Here is a 24,818-nt window from a genome sequence, read left to right on the forward strand (position 1 = left end):
GGACTGGGGGACATTGTGCCACAGTTTTGGAACTCTTAAAGTTGATTCTGAGGAAGTTTGACCAATTTGAAAGATTGCTGTGTGTGCACATCATGTTCAGATACACAGTGAGTCAACATGGTACATATTGAAAGAAAATTGCACTGAAGACATACCTGAGGGCAATGGGTGAATTCAATCTCAACGGAAAACTGGTATAATTACAGATCGAATTTTAACATTTGGCTGAAGGTTAATAAAATAAGGATGAGGATATAGTAAATATTTTCTTCAACGTGATGGGGCCAGATGCTTTTGATGTAGTTTTTACATCTTGTCTGACTGAGCCCAGTTTCAGGACCCAGATTATGGTACTACTAGGAATGAGATTGCACTGAGAATTATGTTTCGACAAAGGAAACAACTGCTAAACGAGACTTTTGCAGATCCTCCAATTAAGAAACTCTCTTGTCATTGTGGGATGATGCAAACTTAGAAATTAACCTTAGAGACTCATTTGTAGGAGGCCTAAAGAATAATAAAATCTGGGCCAAGCTTTTGTGCAATAAGCTGACTTGGAAGTAGGCCTGTGGTGAGGTCACAGCCATGGAAATGACAGAAAGAGGGTTGCACATTGCAAGGGAATTATTTTCCTGAGCCAGGATAGAGGAGGTCCACCAGATTTCAAAGGGGAACAGGCCAAGGTCAGAGTCTTGAGTATGTTGCCTTAAAGGGACAACCACCACATCGATGATTGTTAACACAGCAGTGTAAGGCTCGCGTGGCCTGGTCATCCTTAAGACATGGAGTCAGAAATTTAGTTGCTCCCATTGCCATGATAGCTACCAATCAGTTGACTGCCTCACTTTCCAGTCAAAGTGCTATGCTCATGGGAAATTCCGTCATGTCTAGACAGGATGTAGGAGAGGAGGATACGGTTCATGGATAAAGCTCCTGGTCACAATCAAGCACAGAGTTGAGATTGTGGTGGATCTAAAGCTAGCTCAGGGGTCTAGAAATCCTCCAATGCTCATGTGCTAAACTTGGAAACAATTTGATGTTATCGAACAGGAAGGTCAAGTTTTGTATTCAGTGAGCAAGAAAAAAACGAATGTTTAAGATGAGACCAGTAAGGCTGAAGTTATAATTCCAGCGCCCACCATAAAATTGAAAGTCAGAGATTTGCAACTTATTTTCAATATTGATACAGTTGCAGCTGTATTATCTTAAAGGAAAATACAAGAAATCCCCAAGTCACATTTCCTTACACAAAACTGTTGTAAAACTGGCTATTTAGTCTAGTAACAGTATTCCAATGTTAGATCAAGTTAGTGATAGGTTGGAATACAGTGATACATTATATTCCTTGATATTGGCAGTAGGAGGAGGCAACAAAGTCTCGCTGATGGCAAGAAATTGGCTCAAGAAAGTACAATTAAACTGGGCTGAGTTATCTACAGTAAGGATCAGTAAGACTACTTCTGTCATTGAGGAAGTGGTCAGAGAACACAGTGGTCTTTGACAAGGAGGACTAAATGCTAACGGTAGGCATCATAAAGCTGAAGTCAAGATAATGGACAATGAACAGCCGACACTTTGAAAGGTTCGACAAGTGATGTACTCTGTTAGAAGGAGTAAGCAAAGAGCTGACTAGATTAGAAAGATCGGGGGCAATTAAGAAGATGAAGAGCAGTGAGGGACGCAACCATTGTGATACAGTAGTGCAGTGGTTAGCACTGCTGCCTCACAGCACCAGGGACCCGGGTTCAATTTTAGCCGTGGGTGACTGCCTGTGTGAAGTCTGCATGTTCTTCCCATGTCGGCATGGGTTTCCTCCTACAGTCCAATGATGTGCAACTAAGGTGGATTGGATAAGCTAAAATTGCTCCTTAGTGTCCTGGGATATGTAGGTTAGGGGGATTAGCATTGGTAAATGTGTGGGGTTAAGGGGATAGGGTGGGAGAGAGAGCCTGGGTAAGATACTCTTTAAGAAGTCTCACAACACCAGATTAGAGTCCAACAGGTTTATTTGGTAGCAAAAGCCACTAGCTTTCGGAGCGCTGCCCCTTCATCAGGTAAGTGGGAGTTCTGTTCACAAACAGGGCATATAAAGACACAAACTCAATTTACAAAATAATGGTTGGAATGCGAGTCTTTACAGGTAATCAAGTCTTAAAGGTACAGACAATGTGAGTGAAGAGAGTGTTTACCTGTAAAGACTCGCATTCCAACCGTTATTTTGTAAATTGAGTTTGTGTCTATATGCCCTGTTTGTGAACAGAACTCCCACTCACCTGATGAAGGGGCAGCGCTCCGAAAGCTAGTGGCTTGTGCTACCAAATAAACCTGCTGGACTTTAACCTGGTGTTGTGAGACTTCTTACTGTGTTTACCCCAGTCCAACGCCGGCATCTCCACATCATAAAATACTCTGTCAGAGAGTTGGTGCAGACTCGATGGGTTGAATGGTTTCATTCTGCACTCCAGGGATTCTATGATCAAACAGGTCCATTTGGACTTAAGATTCTCAGCAAACAGTAAATTAAGATCAGGAATGATACCCACTGCCTACCAGTGAAGATTTATTTTCTGATTTAGCCAATGGAAAGGAGTTCAGTCAAAAATTTACCAAATATATATTTGCAATTAGAATTTACTGACAAGAGCAAGGAACTGCTAACCATTCATAGAAACAAAGTGTGGGAGCAGTACGAAAGGTTAGCATTCAGGGTGTTAACTGCTCCTGAGGTGTTCCAGAGCCGATGGTAGTCATGATGTGGAGATGCCGGCGTTGGACTGGGGTAAACACAGTAAGAAGTTTAACAACACCAGGTTAAAGTCCAACAGGTTTATTTGGTAGCAAAACCTTTTGCTACCAAATAAACCTGTTGGACTTTAACCTAGTGTTGTTAAACTTCTTACTGTGTTCCAGAGCATCATGGATCAGGTATTAAGCAGGATGAAAGGAGTGTGCTGTTTCTTAGATAACATTCTGATTAGCAGTAAGACAGAGAAAGAGCACATTGTAAAGTTGAACACAATCCAAGATCAACTTCAAGAGTATGAATCAAAGCTGAAAAGCAAAAGCTTTTAATGTTTCATGATGCCAAGTGTAAATACCTGGCTCGCCAAATAAAATGCAGGAAAAGGTTATGAGGATTTTGAAAGCAAAGAGACCAGAGAACAAAAATTAACTTAAAATGTTCCTAAAGATTGTTCTGTATTAATCCAAGTTCATCCCTGACTTGGTTAATACATTCACCATATCATCTACTGTAATAGATTGAGGCCGACTCAATGCAGCTTTAATTATAAAGGCTTTATTGCCATTGGAATAATTATGTGCATATACAACAAGGCTAGACTACAAGTGCAACTGCTCTAACAGACTCCCGGGCCCCAACTGCCAGTCCCTCCTCAACTCCCGCCCTCCTGCCAATTGGCTCAGCTTCCGCACTCCACCCCCTCCCCTCCCGGAGCAAGCCATAGGGTCTTCACTAGTCATGTGACCCTTGGATCACACATCCCCATCAAGGGCCACGTTACTGCATCTACTCAAAGATCAAATAGATTGGAAGTGGTTTGTGAAGTGTTAGAAAGAACTTTGAAGTTGAGAAATTACTGAGCAGTGATGTTGTTTTGACCCACTATGGTTCTAAGAAAAGCAGTTGGTTTTTGTGTGTGATGCCTCACTGCAAGGATCAGATCTGGTGTTACCTCATGTAATGGTAAACATTATGGAGAAGCCTGTAGCTAATGCTACGTGTACTTAACAAAGTCAGAGCAAATTTAGAAAGAGGCATTTGCAATCAAGTATTCCATAAATATTTATGCGGTAGAAGGTTCACTTTGTTAGCTGAATACCAAGCATTTACAATCATGTTTGGCTTAAAGAAGGGAACACTATTCTTTGTGACAGAATGGCTTCAGAGATGAGGGTTGATTTTTTTATCAGTACAATATTAAATATAATGTGTCAGCAGATCACGCAAATCCAAGCTTCCAGTGCGATTTCACATGAAGACAGATTCATTTCTCGCCACCGAGTTACCTGTGAATTACTTCACATAAACAAATGACATACATTGCCAGAGAAATTAGTGAAGAAACTCACGAGGAGGTGATGTTTATGAGTGACTGGCCGTAACAGTGTGATGATGAGAAATTGCAGGAGTACTTCCCATGTAGAAATGAAGCTGAGTATAGATCGAAGCTTTCTCTTGAGGTTTAAGAGTCATCAGTCTGCCCAGGTTTCAAGAGAGGTTGTTGGAGGATTGCGATCAAGAGCACACAGGGATAGTTTGTGTTAAAACAATAGCAAGAAGCTATTTTGGTCTCCAAAGGTAGATAGAGATTATTGAAGAGTTGGTGAAAAGTTGTGAAGTCTGTCTCCGAATGCGAAATGATCCAATTAATTTCATTCCATGGTCAAACACAAGTAAACCATGGGAATGTGTACATGTCAACTTCTTTGAAGTCCAAGAGAAAGATAACGTCTGTTATAATACTATGTTTGTTCTCTGACTGAGCTTTTATATTACCCTTGTTCCCTTACCTTGGCCTGACCTGTTTAATCTCCCCTTCTATTTCCTTTATCTTCACACCTGTTAGTTAAACCAGATCCACCATTGCCTCTTAGTAATTTCAGCTCCTATTAACAGCCCTATTTATCGATGGCCCTACTCCTACTCCAGTTCAGGAGTAGACGTTCCCAGTGGAACAAGTTCTCAGCATTGATATTAGTGTGTCACATAGGAAATAGGAACAGGAGTGGTCTGTACAGAACTCAAACTTTTTCTACCATTCAGTAAGATCATGGCTAAACTTGTCCACAAAATCTACATTCTCGTCCTATCTCCGTGTTCCTTGATTTCCAGAGTGTCCAAAAATCTACCAACAACTTGTATTTATGTAGCACCTTTAACGTTATAAAGTATCCAAAGGTACTTCTCGTGAGCATGTGAAACAAAATTTGAAAGCGTGACACCTCTGGAATTGTTAGAGCAGTTGGCTAAAAATTCATCAAAGAAGTAGATTTTAAGGTTTCATTTGATGTCAATCTTGAATACAGTCATCAACTGAGCATCCACAGTTTTCTGAAATAGTGAACTCCGACAATTCACACCCCTCTGAGTGAAATTTCTCCTCGTGGCTGACCCCCTTATTCCGAGACTGTACCATATAGTTCTAGACTCTTCAGGCAGGAGAAACAGCATCTACCATGTCAAAACCTCCCGTGATTTATATCTTTCAATGACATCGCCACTCATTCTTGTCAAACACGAGAAAACCATGGGAATATGTACAATGTCGACTTCTTTGAAGTCCAAGAGAAAGAGAATGTCTGTTTTAAAACTATATTTGTTCTCTGACTGAGCATTCATATTACCCTTGTTTCTTTATCTTGGCCTGACTTTTTTAATCTCGCCAGAGTCAAAGCCCATTTTGTTCAACTTGTCCTCATGGAGAACAGCCCTCTCATCCCAGGATCCAATCTCGTAACATTTTTTGTAACCCTTCTAAGGCACGTTAATTCTCCCATCAGTAAGGAGACCAAAACTGAATCTAGTATTGTAGCTGTGGTCTCACCCAATGTCCTATATAAGTGCAGCAAGATTTTCTAACTGTCTTTTTTTATTCATTCGTGGGACATGGGTGTCGCTGGCTGGCCAGCGTTTATTGTCCCATCCCTCGTTGCCCTTGAACTGAATGGCTTGCTAGGCCGTTTCAGAGGGCAGTTGAGAATCAACCACATTGGTGTGATTCTGAGTCACATGTAGACTAGACCAGATATGGAAGGCAGATTTCCTTCCCCAAAAGACATTAGTGAACCAAATGCATTTTTCTGACAATCGACCATGGTTTCATGGTCATCGGTAAATTCTTAATTCCAGATATTTTTTATTGATTTTGAATTCCACCATCTGCCGTGGCAGGATTCAGACCCCAGTTCCCAGAACTTCAGCTGAGTTTCTGGATTAATTATCTAGTGATAATATCACTCGGCCAACACTTCCCCTATAGTCCAACACTATGCAATACATGTTCCTAATTGTTTATTAAACCTACATGTTCACTTTGACTCTTGCAAGGACCCAAATCCTTCTGAATCTATAACTTTACTCACCTTTTCAAAAAATAAATTCTGCTTTTGTTCTACCGACCAAAATGGACATTTTCTCAACCTTACAGTATATTCTATCTGCCACTTCCTTACCCAAACACTTAATTGTACTATAACCCTTGGCAATTTCTTTGCATCATCCTCCTCTTTACAGCTTACTCTCCTACCTAGCTTTGTATTGCCAGAAAACCTGAGTATCTCTAAATCATTGACATAAGTTGTAAATAGCTGAGGCCCAAGCACTGATCTTTATAGTGCCCACTCTAGTTGTACCCTACCACCTCAAATGATTTGTTAATTCTTACTCTATTTTCTGTCTATTAAGCAATTGCAAATATTTTGTGCATTCAGATATGGTGCCTTTATTTTTAATTTTTTTTTACTTTGTTTGTTTTCCTGAAGAGGCTTTAGTTGCTAATGTCCCATGGTAGTTATAGACTCTGTCTCATCCTGTCATCATCTGCCTGGTTTATTCCCAAATTGCCACTCTGCTTTACAGCTTTGGCTGATTTGCCAGGACACTGATTCCAGTCCATTCTTGGGGTCCTTCCCAACAGAACAACTCCCTTCCCCACCCCCCAGTGCTGATGGCATTGCCTCATGAGTTGAAACACCTTGCTTCCCACATTTCCTTTCAGATATGTATTTAAGCTTCTAATTGGTTTGTTCCTATACCAACTTGTACATGACTGAGGTAGTAATCCAGATATTGTTACGTTTGAGGTTCTAATTTTTATTTTGTACCCGAGCTCTTCAAACTCCCTCTGCAAGATCCACTCTGCTCCTCCAAGTTCTTCTCCAGCTGCGAGGAGATGTCCTTAACCTAGGAATCCAGAGGTGTAACACAGACTTTGTGACTGTTAGTCATGGCTGCAGAGACTTTCCCGCATCACTCTTACATTTCTTTAATACCCCCACTTGAATGACTTCCTGTGCCATGGTTAATTTGTCCATCATTCCTGCAACCTTGCTTCTCATTCACGTAGGCAGCAAGTGCATTGTATCTAGTTGACAATGCCAAAGGCTCAGGCTCCTCATCTGCAATCCTCTTCCCTGACCGAATGTAGTCACATCCTCCTGATCCTAACCAGAAACCAACTTTGAAAACCACTGTCTAACCGAAGGATTGTGATAGCTCCCTGTTTTTAAATGTTCAGGTAACTCTTTCCCCTGCTTGATACGTTACAATGTCCGTGCCTCAGATTCCAGCTCGATCCCTTTGAGCTGAAGTGCCTCGAGTTACAACAGATGTGAATGCCTGAGATGACTCTGCTCTCCACAGACTTCCACATCCTCTAAATGCAGCACGCCACTGCCATCCCTATCTAAACATGTATATACTTTTAATTATTACAGTTCTAAGTTAATTAATTCACTTTTCTAAACTAATTTAACCAGCCTAATTAATTTACAGATTTCTAGTTTTAACTAGCATCTGACTCCAGTTTCTACAAATATTACAAGTGTGAAAGGCGAGAAGGAGTACTTCCTTTCTCCTCTGCACTGAATTCTCTCTCTCAAATTCTCAACTTCCCATTCTGTTAAGAATGCATTTCAATCACATTGCAATTTCTATTTATGTTCTGTGCCACAGCTCATGAAATGCAGATCCTCCTTCCTGCACCAGTCTCACAGCCACATATTTTATCTTCCTGATCTGCCAATCCCTGTATTAATTAGTATGTGGCTAGTATGAAAATGCTATAATTACCACTTCTAAAGTCCTCTCTTTAACAAAAATGGTTCTACTTCTGATCCCTCAGCAGGAGCTCTTTTGATCTCTGTCATTGCTCCCGGTATGGGCCACAACATCTGGATGTTCCCCATCACTTTCCAAGTTCTTCTCCAGTTTTTGCACGATATCCTTGACATTTGCATCAGCTCTAGGCAGCCCCATCTCCTGACTATGGATCACAACTACCGATAATAGTCTTTCCCCCCAGCTCCTGGTCCAACCCAATTTGACTGAGTCCCCGCCATCCAACAACCCCAGCTTGCCTCCAACTCCCAAATCTCCCCCTTGACCCGACCTCGCCACCCTACCCAGTTTGCCACCTTGTTCACTCATTCACTCCTACACTTTTTCACCAATGCACGGAGAAGCTCTCCGAGGTTTCCTGCACTGTCTGTGTTCTGCAACATCCTGCAAAAGCATCCAGTTGGAAGACTGGCCAGAAAAATCGCAGGACGGTAAGTGGGTAGTTTTTTTTTTGGCTGCTGAAAACAGGGCTTCCAATTCTGATTGTGAAATTTGGGCCAGAGCCTTTGCCTCTCTAAATGAGGAGATTAGACTAGAGAGTCAGAGGATCAAATAGTGAGTAGTTTAATTTGGCTCATCAAGGATTTTCTTTTCTTTCTCTGATTTCCTTGGAGTTTAAATTGTTAATAGCAGAGTTAGATCCCACAAATGATCTGCTGGACTTTGTATTTTTTAGGACATGAATACAGCTCTATGCTTCCTGGTCAGTCATGTAGAGAGCAAATAAAGTTTAATAAAACAAATTGGTTCACAAAAAGCTAAGATAAAATTGGAATTATACCCTTGGCATTGCCTGTGTTCCCCAGCTGCTTGTGTGGCTATGAATCATCTTTGGCACTGACCCAGGCAATGCATTACCTGCATTAAAAAAAAAGAAATTGTCTCTCTTGTTGTGGCAGCATGTCTCCTAAAAGCTTTAAATATTGTGCAAAATGCAATAGTCCATTTAGAATCACTCAATGTTTATCATTGTATAAAATGCTTAACAACTAAACATGATACAGTAACTTGCCAGATTGGCTCAAGTTCATAAAATATGCTATTGAGGAAACCTTGTGCTGTTTTCACAATATTCAAGGCACAACACGAACAAAATCCTAAAAAATGCTGTGACAGTTCTGTAGTCCTGCGACCTCCAGTCATGAATGGTGGTGGACAATTAAACAACTAACAAGAGGAGGCGGCTCCACAAATATCACTATCCTCAATGATGGGGAACCCAGCACAAGAGTCCAAAAGATGAAACATTTGCAAATGTCTTCAGCCAGAAATGTCGAGTGAATGATCTATCTGGATGTACTTTGGAGGTCCCCAGCATCACAGAAGACAGTCTTCAGCTAATTCCATTCACTCCACATGGTATCAAGAAACAGCCGAGGGCACTGCATATTGCAAAAGCTATAAGATTGGACAATATCTAGGCAGTGGCGCTGAAAACTTGTTCCGCAACTAACCACACCCTTAGCCAAGCTGATCCAGTACAGCTGCATTACTGCCATCTACTTGACAACGTGGAAAATTGCCCAGGTTTGTCATGTCCACACAAAGCAGCACAAATCCCATTACTGCCCCATCAGACTCCTCCTGATCATTGGTAGATTGATGAATGGTGTTATCAACAGGGCTATCACACTGCACTTGCTCAGTGACACTCAGTTTGGATTCCACCAAGCCACTCAACTTCTGACCTCATTGCAGTCTCGGTGCTTACATGGGCAAAAGAGCTCAACTCCAGAGGTGGGAGTGACGACCCTTGACATCAAGATAGCATTTGACCAAGTACGGCATCAAGGAGCCCCAGCAAAACAGGAGTTAATGAGAATTGGGGGAGTGAAAATTCACTGTTGGTCGTACCTAGCACAAGGGAATATGGCTGTCCTTGTTGGAGGTCAATCATCACAGCTCCAGGATATCACGACAGTTGACCCTCAGGGTAGTGTCCCAGGCTCAATCATCTCTAGCTGCTTCAGCAATGACTTTCTATGACAGAGTGAGAAGTCTCACAACACCAGGTTAAAGTCCAACAAGTTTATTTGGTAGCAAAATCCACTAGCTTTCGGAGCGCTTGCTGCTCCTTCGTCAGGTGAGTGGGGGTTCGATTCACAAACAGGGCATTTAAAGACACAATGGGAATTAGGGAGACAGCTGAGAAGGAGGAAAGCAAAGGTAGTAATCTCAGGATTGCTGCCTGTGCCACGGGAAGGTGAGGGCAGGAATGGAGTAAGGTGAAGAATGAATGTGTGGCTGAGGGACTGGTGCAGGGGACAGGGATTCAGGTTCCTGGACCATTGGGACCTCTTTAGGGGCAGGTGTGACCTGTACACAAAAAACGGGTGGCACTTGAATCCCAGGGGGACCAATATCCTGGCGGGAAGGTTGGCTAAGGCTACTGGGGAGAGTTTAAACTAGATAGGTTGGGGGGAGGGGATCGAGACGAGGTGACTGGGAGCGAGGAAGTTAACTCGCAAACAGAGAAGGGTTATAGACAGTGCAAGAGGGAGGATGGACGGGGGATAGAGAAGGGGAGAGCTCAGACCAAAGGATTGAGATGTGTTTACTTTAATGCCAGGAGTATAGTGAATAAAGGGGATGAGCTCAGAGCGTGGATCGATGCCTGGAAGTGTGATGTGGTGGCCATTACGGAGACTTGGATGTCTCAGGGACAGGACTGGATACTACAGGTGCCGGGATTCAGATGTTTCGGGAAGGACAGGGAGGGAGGCAAGAGAGGGGGTGGAGTGGCACTGCTGATCAGGAATAGTGTCACAGCTGTAGAGGTGTATGCTGTGGAGGGATTGTCTACAGAGTCTCTGTGGGTGGAAGTTCGGAGTGGGAAGGGGTCGATCACTTTGCTGGGAGTTTTCTATAGGCCGCCCAATAGTGACAGGGAGGTGGAGGAGCAGATGGGGAAACGGATCCTGGAGAGTTGCAATAATAGCAGAGTTGTTGTGATGGGAGACTTTAATTTCCCAAACATAGATTGGAATATCCCTAGGATAAGGGGATTGGATGGGGAGGAGTTTGTTAGGTGTGTTCAGGAGGGTTTCCTGACACAGCATGTGGACAAGCCTACAATAGGAGAGGCTGTACTTGATCTGATACTGACCAATGAACCTGGACAGGTGTCAGATCTCTCAGTGGGAGAGCATCTTGGGGATAGCGATCAGAACTCTATCTCCTTTATGCTTGCATTGGAAAAAGAGAGGATCAGGCAAGCTAGGAAAGCGTTTATATGGAGTAAGGGAAAATATGAAGACATAAGGCAGCAAATTAGAGGAGTAAATTGGAAGGAGGTATTCTCGGGGAAATGTACTGAACAGAGGTGGCAGTTTTTCAAAGAATGTCTGTCTAGAGTTCTACAGGACAACGTTCCGAGCAGACAGGGAGAAGTTGGTAGGTTAAAGGAACTGTGGTGCACGAAAGCTGTGCGGGACCTAGTCGAGAAGAAAAGGAAAGCGTACAAAAGGTTCAGAGAGCTTGGCGAAGATAGGGATCGAGATGAGTATACGGCTTGTAGGAAGGGACTAAAGAAGGAAATTAGGAGAGCTAGAAGGGGTCACGAGAAGGCCTTGGCAGGTAGGATTAAGGAAAACCCTAAGGCGTTCTATAGATATGTGAAGAGTAAAAGGATGAGACATGAAGGAATAGGGCCTATAAAAGGTGAAGGCGGGAAAATCTGTACAGAACCAGTAGAAATGGCAGAGGTGCTTAATGAGTATTTTGCCTCGGTTTTCAGAGGAAAAGGACCTGGGTGGATGTACTGCAGGCTTGCGGTGGACTGAAAAGATTGAGTATGTGGACTTTAAGAAAGAGGTTGTGCTGGAATCTTTGAATGGCATCAAGATAGATAAGTCGCCGGGTCCGGATGGGATGTACCCCAGGTTACTGTGGGAGGCGAGGGAAGAGATTGCAGAGCCTCTGGCTATTATTGCAACTCTCCAGGATCCGTTTCCCTATCTGCTCCTCCACCTCCCTGCAACTATTGGGCGGCATATAGAAAACTCCCAGCAAAGTGATCGACCCCTTCCCACTCCGAACTTCCACCCACAGAGATTCTGTAGACAATCTCTCCATCTTTGCGTCGTCGATGGAGACAGGAGAGGTGCCGGATGTGGTTCCTATTTTCAAGAAGGGGAATAGGGATAGCCCAGGAAATTACCGACCGGTGAGTCTAACCTCAGTGGTTGGTAAGCTGATGGAGAAGATCCTGAGGGACAAGATTTATGAGCATTTAGAGAGGTTTAGTATGCTCAAGAATACTCAGCATGGCTTTGTCAAAGGCAGATCGTGCCTTACGAGCCTGGTGGAATTCTTTGAAAATGTGACTAAACACATTGACGAAGGGAAAGCGGTAGATGTGGTTTACATGGATTTTAGCAAGGTATTCGATAAGGTCCCCCATGCAAGGCTTCTAGAAAAAGTGAGAGGGCATGGGATCCAAGAGACTGCTGCCCTGTGGATCCAGAACTGGCTTGCCCAAAGGAGGCAGAGTGGGTATAGATGGGTATTTTTCTAAATGGAGGTTGGTCACCAGTGGTGTGCCCCAGGGATCTGTTCTGGGACCCTTGCTGTTTGTCATTTTCATAAATGACCTGGATGAGGAAGTGGAGGGATGGGTTGGTAGGTTTGCCGACGACACGAAGGTTGGTGGGGTTGTGGATAGTCTGGAGGGATGTCAGAAGTTACAGAGGGACATAGATAGGATGCAAGACTGGACGGAGAAGTGGCAGATGGACTTCAACCAGATAAATGCGTCGTGGTCCATTTTGGCAGGTCAAATGGGATGAAGGAGTACAATATAAAGGGAAAGACTCTTAGTACTGTAGAGGATCAGAAGGACCTTGGGGTCCGGGTCCAAAGGAATCTGAAATCGGCCCCGCAGGTGGAGGAGGTGGTTAAGAAGGCGTATGGTGTGCTGGTCTTTATCAATCGAGGGATTGAGTTTAGGAGTCCGGGGATAATGGTGCAGCTATATAAGACCCTCGTCAGACCCCACTTGGAGTACTATGTTCAGTTCTGGTCGCCTCATTACAGGAAGGATGTGGAAAAGATTGAAAGGGTGCAGAGGAGATTTACAAGGATGTTGCCTGGATTGAGCGGCATGCCTTGAGGATAGGCTGAGGGAGCTCGGTCTTTTCTCCTTGGAGAGACGTAGGATGAGAGGAGACCTGATAGAGGTATATAAGATGTTGAGAGGCATAGATCGGGTGGACTCTGAGGCTTTTTCCCAGGGTGGAAATGGCTGCTACGAGAGGACACAGGTTTAAGGTGCTGGGGGGTAGTACAGGGGAAATGTTAGGGGGAAGATTTTCACACACAGGGTGGTGGGCGAGTGGAATCGACTGCCGTCAGTGGTGGTGGAGACAAACTCAATAGGGTCTTTTAAGAGACTCCTGGATGAGTACATGGAGCTTAATAGGATGGAGGGTTATAGGTAGGCGTAAAAGGTAGGGATATGTTCAGCACAACTTGTGGGGCCGAAGGGCCTGTTTTTGTGCTGTAGTTTTTCTATGTTTCTAAACTCAATTTACAAAATAATGGTTGAAATGCGAGTCTTTACAGGTAATCAAGTCTCAAAGGTGCAGACAATGTGAGTGGAGTCGCTGAGCAGAGACTGATAGCCAAGTTCCGCACATGCGAGGACGGCCTCAACAGGGCGGCACGGTAGCAGAGGGCGGCACGGTAGCACAGTGGTTAGCACTGCTGCTTCACAGCTCCAGGGACCTGGGTTCGATTCCCGGCTTGGGTCACTGTCTGTGTGGAGTTTGCACATTCTCCTCGTGTCTGCGTGGGTTTCCTCCGGGTGCTCCGGTTTCCTCCCACAGTCCAAAGATGTGCGGGTTAGGTTGATTGGCCATGCTAAAAATTGCCCCTTAGTATCCTGAGATGCATAGGTTAGAGGGATTAGTTGCTAAAATATGTAGGGATATGGGGGTCGGGGCTGGGTGGGATTGTGGTCGGTGCAGACTCGATGGGCCGAATGGCCTCTTTCTGTACTGTAGGGTTTCTATGATTCTATTTCTATGATTCAACCGGAATCTTGGGTTCATGTCACACTATCCGTAACCCCCATGACTTGCCTGGGCTTGCAAAATCTCACTAACTGTCCTGGCTGGAGACAATACACATCTCTTTAACCTGTGCTTAACGCTCTCTCCACTCACACTGTCTGTACCTTTAGGACTTGATTACCTGTAAAGACTCGCATTCCAACCATTATTTTGTAAATTGAGTTTGTGTCTTTATATGCCCTGTTTGTGAACAGAACTCCCACTCACCTGACGAAGGAGCAGCGCTCCAAAGGCTAGTGGATTTTGCTACCAAATAAACCTGTTGAACTTTAACCTGGTGTTGTGAGACTTCTTATTGTGTTTACCCCAGTCCAACGCCGGCATCTCCACATCATTTCTATGACAGCCCATTGTGTCTGTGCCAGCTGAAAGAGCTATCCAGCCAAATCCCATTTTCCAATTCATAGCGTTATGGATTACAGCACTTCCGAGAAACAGGACCCAACAGAAATCTTCCAGGAGGGAAGATGAAGGAAACCAGTACCAATATGCTCCCTTCCCACACTGCACAATCAGTTGAAATCCATTTCTGTTGGGTCCTGTTTCAGGAACTGCGAGAATTTCTTGACAAAAGCCTTCAGAACAGGTATGCCATAAAAGGAGTGATAACAAAAACAGGATCCTCCTTAAGGAATCCTATCCCTCACCAACAGACAGGTGTAGCAAAGATGGGCTTCGGTGCAATCTTTTTACAGCAATTATCCAATTGATCCCCATTGTGTCCTTCACCATACAATATCCAGCCTAAGACACCAAGTGGTCAATCACACACCAAATATTCCCTTACACCATGGGAGTCTGTTAAGTGACCATTTGCAAGAACATGTGGGCGCATGGATGACTGTCACTATAGATGCAGGGATGCGCGAGCCTATTGGAGAAACTACTGTGGTAATTATCAATCAGATCTGTTTAATTTTAATTTGGTAGCTGTCTATTTGGTAGCTGTCTATTTGAATAAGGTGCAATACATGAAAGTTTTAAAAAGGCATGTACATCTTCAAATCCTATTGCATTTTATGCATTGTGGAACTTGTCTCCTTCATAACATGCTCAAACAAATGTCTACAAATAATTTTCAAGTATATTCAAGCATTGTGATTAGTCCAGTATTGGATAAGATGAGGCAGTTCTAGCTTTCAAACCAACCTTGGAGATGTCCTGAGCTGTGAAGGGAGTGAGTCCTTGATGTAGTTGAATCAAGCAAATAAATCATATTTGGGAGGTAGATTTAGATGACTCGGAGCTTGTAAGGAAATGAGAAGGAGAGGGGTGATAAATATAGCGGTTTATAGAGCATTTAGTTTCACAACCTTTTATTGTATTTCCTTTGAGGAAATGGATGACTATGCACATATTATGTATTCACTTATTCTTTTCTTAATAGTTGGGAATTAGAAGAAAGTTTGATGTGATGTTTTCCACTGATGATAGCACTAGCTTGAAAATAACAGACAATGGGTGGGGATTTTCCAGCTCTTCCCAATGCCGGGATCTGCCGGTCACCAAAGGTGACTCCCTGTGGAGGGTTACCAGGCAGTGGGATGGGCAAGCCACGCAAAACGCTGTAGATATCAACGGGACTGGAAGATCCCATCAGCAGCCAATGGTAAACCGCCTCCACTGCTGGAAAACATATACTGTGCGGTTGGGGAGAAATCCTACCCCTGTGATTTTGCTATTTGTAGTTGCCAAACATTTACTCAGGTGATGTGACTGGTCAAGCAAGGGACTCAAAGTCCTAGGGAGTGGGACTCAACTAGAAGATTGATCCAAGATATGATAGAGAACAAAGAAGGGTACAAAATAGACCCAAAATTAACAAAAGAACACCTGTGAGATATAATATGATGTTTGGATAAGACCACCCACAAAGCAGTATCATTTGCAGCAGTGTTATGTAATAATCTGGATAAAATATGAATCTGAGAGGTACTGGAAAAAATCCACCTGAATATCTCAAAAGGATGAGCTTCTAAATTGAAATGGCCTCATTTTGCTGCAGGGAAAGTGGGAAATGAACTGAAATCAGAGATTTCCAACTGGTAATTCTACAGGTACTCAAGGCGTTCGTAGTACCTGAAAGGACATTATGGAGAATTCTAATCGAATTTCCCTAATGCAGTGCTTCCACTACAAACTGATGGATATGATCTGTTCTAAACTGACAGCAGCAGGTGTAGTAATGAGGGGATGTTGCTGCATTCTTGCCATTGAACAAGATTTTAAATTGGAGCTTCAGCTACCTTTTCAAATGTTACATTTGCTTGTATAACACAAACTGAAGTTGTATAGTAATTAGTTGTGAAGTGTTTTGAGACAGGGTTTGGAACAAGCCCTTTTTTTTACCCTAACCAATGTTGGTACAGAAATATTTTCAAAGAGGATATACAGTGGTAAGGCAATACAGTCAATCTTTTTATACTCTCTGGAATGCATCATCCAGAAGACACTTGTGGGTTCTAGCTGGTCCTCCAGCACACATCTTGAGCAATTGAAATCCTCTTGAATCTGGGACCTAGGTTGTGATATTCCTGCAGTGAGGTTATCAATAGCTCTGAGGTAAAAATTTACATCATAGGCTTGAAAAATGATTCAAAGCATTGTACATTTGGCAACTGCAGGCATCACTTGTACATGAGTGCCTTCACCAGGCACCAGAACCAAGTTATAATTGATAAAACTGCTTGCTGCCTCCTTCAAAAAATTACCTTAAATGTGCAATACACTCAGACTTGGACATTGTGTGTTAAAATGTACAAGGCGCGATGTTATGACCTCGTCCTGCCCGACTTTCAGGAAGGCAAGGTGGCAAGATCACACGAGGCAAAAAATGAGAAACGCGCCTACTTTCTCGCCTCCCCCTATCTTACCGGCCCTGTTTTGCCAACAAAATTGGCTTCGTGGTGGAGGCAAACTCAATAGGGTCTTTTAAGAGACTCCTGGATGAGTACATGGGACTTAATAGGATGGAGGGTTAGAGTAGGCCTAAAAGGTAGGGATATGTTCGGCACAACTTGTGGGGCCGAAGGGCCTATTTTGTGCTGTAGTTTTCTATGTTTCTAGCCCAGAAAGAGCACAAAACCGATCTTAAATATTAAAGACATAAAACTTAAATGTCATTAGTGAATCCCGGACACTATCATCCAGGCTCACTTACCTTAACCACCTCGCTGCTCGAGCTTCTCCCCAGCAAGAATCACAGATGATCTCCACCAGCAGGAGACCAGATGTGACGGCCTTGCTGGGGGGGATTGAAGGCCATTGAAGACCCCCCAGGTGGTCAGGGGCAAGGCCAGGCAGTGCCCCTGGGGCAGTGCCAGCCTGGCAGTGCCCAATGGACACCCTGACACTGCTCACTCATAGAATCCTACAGTGCAGAAAGAGGCCATTCAGCCCATCGAGTCTGCACCAACCACAACCCCACCCAGGCCCTATCCACATATCCCTACATATTTACCCACTAACCCCTCTAACCTATGCATCCTGGGACACTAAGGGGCAATTTAGAATGGCCAATCAACCTAGCCCGCACATCTTTGGACTGTAGGAGGAAACCGGAGCACCCGGAGGAAACCCACGCAGACACAGGGAGAATGTGCAAACTCCACACAGACAGCGACCCGAGCCGGGATTCGAACCCAGGTCCCTGGAGCTGTGAAGCAGCAGTGCTAACCACTGTGCTACCGTGCCGCCCCACTGAGCACTATAATTGTGCCGGGGCAATGCCAAGGAGGCGGAGCCTGTGCGGGTGGAGCTATGATGGGCGGAGGGAATGGGAGCTCCGCAGGGGTGGCAGTCATGGAGGGAAGGGAACTCTGCCCCCTGCTGGAGTGGCAATTGGAGTGGGAGGGAGGACACTCTGGAGGCTGGTACGATTGGAGAGCGAGGGAGGGAACTCTACAGACAGGGCAATCGGTGGGGAGAGGGGGAAACTCTGCAGGGGTGACGATCGTGGGATGAATGGGGAACTCTGCAGATGGGGATGATTGGCGTGGGGAAGGGGGAAATTCTGTAGATGGGGTAATTGGTGGGCAAAGGGGGAATTCTGCAGATGGGGGCGATTGGCGGGGTAATGGGGGAACTATGCAGATCGGGGGAATGGGGGAACTCTGCTGACAGGATGATCGGCAAGGGGAAGGGGGAACTCTATAGTCAGGGACTATCAACAGGGGAAGACAGGGCAGTCGGGTGACGAGAAAGGGGGAATTCTGCAGACGAGGGCAGTTGGGAAGGGGGGAATGGTGAACTGTACAGGGGTCGTGATTGGAGAGAGAGGGAACACTGGAAGATCAGGGCGCCTGCACAATGGCGACCCAAGAGCTCAGCAGTCGGCTTCCCCGGTGAGCACAGCTCTGCGCTCCCCCACTTGCTGACTAGAATCACATCCTGAATCATTTTTTGCACTAAGTTCTATAAGATTGCTATTCGCAGCTTACCCAAAACACCAGTGCGAATCTCTCCTGTTTTCTTGCTCATTCGACACTTAGTATTTTTTTGTAAGATCGTGCCCATGGCTAGTTTTCCCTGGAGACAATGAAAAGAATCATATTCTTCACTGCTTGTCCTCATCCCTGCACTAACTACAAAGGTTTGGATGGATTCCCATTCCTGTTCATCCTTTCTCATCTATCACTAACCCAAAGTATGCTTTTTTTCAAAAATTTTGATGTTTGTTGCTGGATTGGTAACAACAATGGCAACTATTCCCTAAATAATGGATAGAATGACAGGACGACCAAAGATAGTTTGTTTGAAAGCAGTTCTGAATCAGAATGGTCAAATGAACAACATGTGAGCATCTGTCCAGTTTAACCTGCCTGGCACAAATGGAATCATGGTGTGACCATTTTTGTCTGACATTCCTCATTACTATTTCTTCTATTAATTTAAAGACATTTCCTTTTATTCAAACTTTTACTTGAGACAGTTAAAAGTTTTTAAACGAGACACGGGTGAGATCAGCTCACCTTCAGCTTTATTGTTGTAAGATGTTCTCTGTTTGTCTTTAAAAAGTTTATTTATTAGTGCCACAAGTAGGCTTACAGTAACACTGCAATGAAGTTACTGTGAAAATCCTGTAGTCACCACACTCTGGCACCTGTTCGGGTACACTGAGGGAGAACTGAGCATAGCCAATCCACCTAACCAGCGCATCTTTCCGATTGTGGGAGGAAACCGGAGCACCCGGAGGAAGCCCACAAAAACATGGGGAGAACATGCAGATTCCGCACAGACAGTGATCCAAGCCGGGAATCGAACCCAGGTCCCTGGCGCTGTGAGGCAGCAGTGCTAACCACTGTGCCACCGTGCCGCCCTAAGTGCACGTGAATACTGAGGTGGAGGAGAGGATGCTTTTTGATGTTACATGACCCAAAGTGTCTCTGGCCACAGCTCTGAAGAATTGATTTTTTATAAATAAGATTTGTGTATATATACAGAAATACAAAATAAAACCTGACCATTGAATTTTGTTCTACATTACACAATCCAGATCTTGCTAACAACTTTGTAACTAAATTTAAAGAATATTTCCCCTTCATTTTCTACATTTGTCACCCCTTGACTGCTTCCATGCTCCTGTTTTACTCACTGATGATAAACAGATGGATGATAATTGGCTTATCAGGATGAGTTTTTTCCTGAGTTACTTGCACTACTATCCAGGAGATTATTCCTGGCAACCTGACACGATAAAAGTAAGCTCTTTGTTAATTTAAGGCAGCACAACGTGAATAATACCACTCTAAAGTAAGATGTTAAAACATTTGTTCAGAACAGATAGCTTGCCTTCTTTATTTCCCCATTTATGGGTCCATAAATATGATTAGTAATGGGGTACAAATGAGTGAGAACACAGACTCCGTGATCATCAAAGCTGGTCCTCTTGTAGGCACTATTTAGGCCCCCCCCCCCCCCCGATTTCCAAGACTGCAGTGCGTTTAACACGATGATTAAGTTTAATTATTAGTGTCGCAAGTAGGCTTACATTAACACTGCAATGAAGTTACTGTGAAAATCCCTCAGTCGCCACACTCCACCGCCTGTTCGGGTACACTGAGGGAGAATTTAGCATGGCCAATGCATGTAACCAGCACATCTTTCAGACTGTGGGAGGAAACCAGAACACCCGGAGGAAACCCATGCAGACGCAAGAAGAACGTGCAGACAACGCACAGACAGTGACCCAAGCCAGGAATCGAACCCAGGTCCCTGATGAGGCAGCCGTGCTAACCACTGTGCCACTATGCCACCAGTGGGCTGTCTTGATTCACTATGTCAGGGTTCTGCAGCTTTGAAACCACATACCGCTCATTGATAACTGCTATGGCTCCTAACCATGGTTGATTGATCCCATTTTGACGGCAGTTAAACAGCTTGTTTTAAAGTTTGTATTTGTGAGATGGTATCATTCATTTAACAACATTTTCGTTAAAATGTTGTTGAAAAATGCCTCTGCCCTGTTTTTCATTATCATTAGCATTTAATTAAAAGCATTGGACTCTTAAGATATTGCAGTTTTGGCTATTTCTTTTAAAGGCAGTTCTTGTTAATAAGGATGCTGACCCCCGGCACTATCTGACTGTTAAACTCTGCCGCAGTTCACACCAGGCTGTTGCAATTTCCTTCTGCACTTGATCACACTTATTTAGTTTGCATTTTCAACACATGGAGATGTGAATCTGTTTCTTTTTGTGAGCAATCTTGCAACCTGTACAACAGCAAGGCAGAGGTACTGAGAGATCAGCACAAAAATACACATCTTCCACATGTCGTATGTTTATCTGAAATTACGTTATGCAGGTCAGCCTTTTGAGTGATTAAAGGGATCCATCGAGAAGCTAAGCAGGCAGCTCTTGGAAAGCTTTTCAGGCAGAGTCTGTGAAATGATGATATTACATGCTCCCTTCCGCTGGAGTTATTTGTAGAGCTGACCAGTTTGAGCTCGAACTTCCTGTTTTTTGTCTGACATGTTGTCATTAACCAATGTAGCTGCAGAGAAGGCAAGTGGCCTGAGTGACTTGGTATGTAATTTTTGTTCTTATTTTTAATGCTATTTCTTTTTCAATTTGTTTCTCTGTTGCACTTGATTGAGAATATTTCAATAAATATATCTGTCTTAAATCTGTTTTACTGCATGCAGAAAAGAGGAAGATTGCATGTCTGCTAAAGCTGTTTTCTTTCAGAAACTTAGAGATCTGTATGAAAAATATTTCTTTAAGCAGTGGGTGATAAAGTTTAAATGTTCAATAACTTTCTCCATTAAAGCATTATTTTGGGTAAATTAACATTTGATGACTCCATTTAGATAATTGATGGAAAAATGCAAACATTTTACTTCATGACTTTATATGACATAAACCCTCTTTTTAATGGTTTAATATAATGCAATTAAATAATATTTAACTATTTAATTTGTCTTGTTGAATTGCATGGTTATTTTGGCATTGTTAAGTGTTGCAGTGTGGCTAAACTCCAATATATTGAGGCAGTGGCGATTGCAATGGAGGCTTCACATCCATAAATCTTTACAACAGTACTTATTGATCGTAACTAAGTGATTCTGAGAGCCTTCGAGGATATTGCCAAGTAGCAGTGGTCACAGGGATAGGTGCAAGGAAGTTTAGGAAAGAGGTTTTCTGACTGGGGTCACTGGACTCTCGGAGATCAAGAAGGGGGTCACAAATTGAATTCCAGATGATCGAGGTGCTGTCTAACTATGGGGGAATTTCTCAATCTTTCACTTGTTTTTTAACCGGCTGATTATTTCTGCTGCTGCTGCTTAAATTCTCTCCCCATAGGCAAGTCCAACTGACCTAAAGCGTCATGATCTCCACTGTGAGCTGGTGGATAGATTGCCAACTGGATAAAGTGGTCAGAATGGATTGGGGGATAATCAAATGGCAGGGGCTCGTCAGGTCAGGTTTACAAGGGTCAAGGGGGCAGCTGGGAGCAGGTCAATGAGAGTGATTGGGAAGTCAACTGTATAATTACCAATAATTAGGGAATTCTGTACCTGTATTCCCAGATCCCCCTGTTCAACTGCACTCTTCAGAGTCCTATCATTTACCCTGTACGTTCTACTTTGGTTTGTCCTTCCAAAGTGCAATATCTGACACTTGTCTGCGTTAAATTCCATTTGCCATTTTTCAGTCATTTTTCTGGTTGGTTCAAATCCCTCTGCAAGCTTTGAAAACCTTCCTCACTGTCCACTACACCTCCAATCTTTGTATCATCAGCAAACTTGCTGATCCAATTTACCACATTATCATCCAGATCATTGACATAGATGACAAACAACAATGGACCCAACACCGATCCCTGCGGCACACCACGAGTCACAGGCCTCCACTCAGAGAAGCAATCCTCCACAACCACTCTCTGGCTTCTTCCATTGAGCCAGTGCCTAATCCAATTTACTACCTCCCCATGTATACCCAGTGACTGAACCTTCCTAACTAACCTCCCATGAGGGATCTTGTCAAAGGCCTTGCTGAAATCCAGGTAGACAACATCCACCGCCTTCCCTTCATCCACTTTTCTGGTAACCTCCTCCTTCCCTGGAAAACAAACAATCTAAGCCTTCTTTTGATCCCTGACAATCAAACGACCCAAGTTTATTGTCAGGCAGACTGCAGACCAAGTCACATGACCCCTTCATTTGACCTTGCATTTTAAAGCACAGTCTCAAAACATGACGATCTTAAAAACTTCACAATTGTAGCAATTGCTTTTGACTGTGGAGTTAGTCATTCATTTGAAATTATCACCATGTGTGTGAAGGATCATAAGGAAATGTCTTTATGAAGAGTTATTGGATTCAGGGTTGCCTTGCCACTGGGAATAGTTGAAGTAGATGCCACCACACCTTTAAAGAGGGTTGCCAACTCTGAAGATATTCCTAGAGATTTGATTACATGACATTTGACACATGACATCTGCAAATGCATTTATCTTCACAAGGCTGCGTTCTTTATAAGTGAATGTTTTTACCCATGGTTTCGGCCAGCAGCTGTTGTGAGTACTTCTCCAAACCAAGGGGCTGTCCATGAGCTGGGAACATGGGGAAACAGAGGGCAAGGGTGGAATTCCCAGAGGGAATCATATGCTGCAGGCACTTTGATTCCACTAATAGAATTAGCATTACTGCTGCAAAGTGCCTAACGTTAGACCAACAATGACATGAATGAATTTACTCTACCAATGTTAGTTCTGAACTAACCTGGTGCTTTCAGATATCTGTACCCCATGTCACTCTTAATGTTGTCTATCCAGCACCATTGTGGTTTTCGTAGACATCATGTTATTAACGGTAACTCACTGAAATTACACTAATACGAATACCAGTAATAGTCACAATATTCATAACCAATAGTAATACAATAACTCTCTGATGGTAGGAATAGGTTTAATGACCAGCACTTTTTTTATTATTCTTGCACTGGATGTGGATGTCGCTGGCATTACCTGTATTTGTTGTCCATCCCAGTTAAGTCAACCACATTGCTGTGGGCCAGAAGTCGCATGTAGGCCAGACCAAGTAAGGATGGCAGATTTACTTCCCTAAAGAACATTAGTGAACCAGACAGATTTATATGGCAATTGATTACCGAGACCTAGCTTACATTCCAGAATTTGTTTTGATTCATCAGTTGAATTTATCAATTGAATCTAAATTCCGCCATTGAACACACATTCCATCCAGACTATTAGCCTATGCTTCTGGATCGCTAAAGCAGCAGAATTACCACGACACTACCATATTCCCCTAAATCATATCTGTGATTAGTAGTTAATCTTGTAACCCATTGACATTGCTCCTATACCTAAGCCCCCGCACTTCACAAGGTGTGCTCAGGCTCGCCAGTGCCACTTTACACAGCTCGATCTTTCTCCCTATCTCCTTGGCCTCTGGTTTTGGACCTTAGTTTCATGTGATGGTGACAACCCTAAATTGTTAACTTTTATTCAGAGTTTATCTGTACTTGGATATCACATGCCAGTATGGAACTACCTGAACTAAACTGACTCTACAAAGGGCAGTAAGTTCATTCACTGGGGCATTTCTCACAGGGCAATTGTTCTAAACTCAGCACAATGTCAATATTTCTAATTCATCCCCTGGATTCAGACTGGATAAACAACAATTTTTATTGAGCAATACAAATTTAAGCATAGGAGGAGCAATTATTCTCTCCCATACCATCCCTACCGGCTGGCACTCTGTCCTTTAAGCCCATCCCCCTCAGCTCCTGTCACATTTCCCTTCAAACATACCAATCCCTTTCAGGTGATTTATTCTGTACCTAAACAATGACTTGTAGTGAAGCATCCCATGACTTATTCGCCTTCAGTACAGAAACCTCCACCCTTTCATGCTCCTTGTTTTATCCAGTGAAAAGCTCTATTCTATATCTCCTTGTTTCCCATTGGCCAACCTGTGGGAACACCTTCCACTGATTATCTACAATAAGATTCCCAAATTTCATTTGCCCCTTTACTTGCTACTCCTCTCTGTGCCAATCCCAATCCACCCCTTTACTGCTGCACCAAGCTCTGCGGGAAATGCTGGACTCCATTTCCAAGTCTGCCTCACTCTCTCTCCCTCCCTACATCAAGGCCTAACCACCTGACCCTCAGACCCTCTTCCCCACTCACCAACCCAAGAACCAATCCCACAATTGCCATTACCTCATCATCCTCTTGAATAACACCCTCTCCCAACCTTCCTGCTTTTCCCGACCCCAGTCTGCTGTCATTCTCTCTTCCTATCCTGAGTCCCAATCTCCTGACCCCCTCAGTCTCTGGTCACCCATACCTTCCCCCATCCCATGAGCCCCAGGTTCCCACTATCTAGTCCCTGTTCACTCTCATCTAACCCAGCC

The 24,818-nt window shown here is 43.7% G+C and overlaps 1 protein-coding gene across 6 annotated transcripts in view; it reads left to right on the top strand.

Moving 5' to 3' along the window:
- The window catches only part of ipcef1 (interaction protein for cytohesin exchange factors 1), a 138,006-nt gene that overhangs the window by 20,423 nt on the left and 92,765 nt on the right, over positions 1-24,818 (top strand). Inside the window, exon 1 of one of the 6 annotated variants that reach the window (XM_078229948.1) lies at positions 20,887-20,957. The exons of 2 other annotated variants lie outside the window; for them this stretch is intronic. In XM_078229948.1, the coding sequence (XP_078086074.1) occupies positions 20,904-20,957 (54 nt within the window). In that variant the 5' untranslated portion in view covers positions 20,887-20,903. Of the gene's footprint in view, positions 1-20,886; positions 20,958-24,818 lie in introns of those variants that run through there. 3 more of the 6 variants (XM_078229953.1, XM_078229952.1, XM_078229951.1) reach the window with 3 other exon arrangements.

Source organism: Mustelus asterias, chromosome 15, assembly GCF_964213995.1.
Source record: "Mustelus asterias chromosome 15, sMusAst1.hap1.1, whole genome shotgun sequence".
Taxonomy (NCBI): Eukaryota; Metazoa; Chordata; class Chondrichthyes; order Carcharhiniformes; family Triakidae; genus Mustelus; species Mustelus asterias.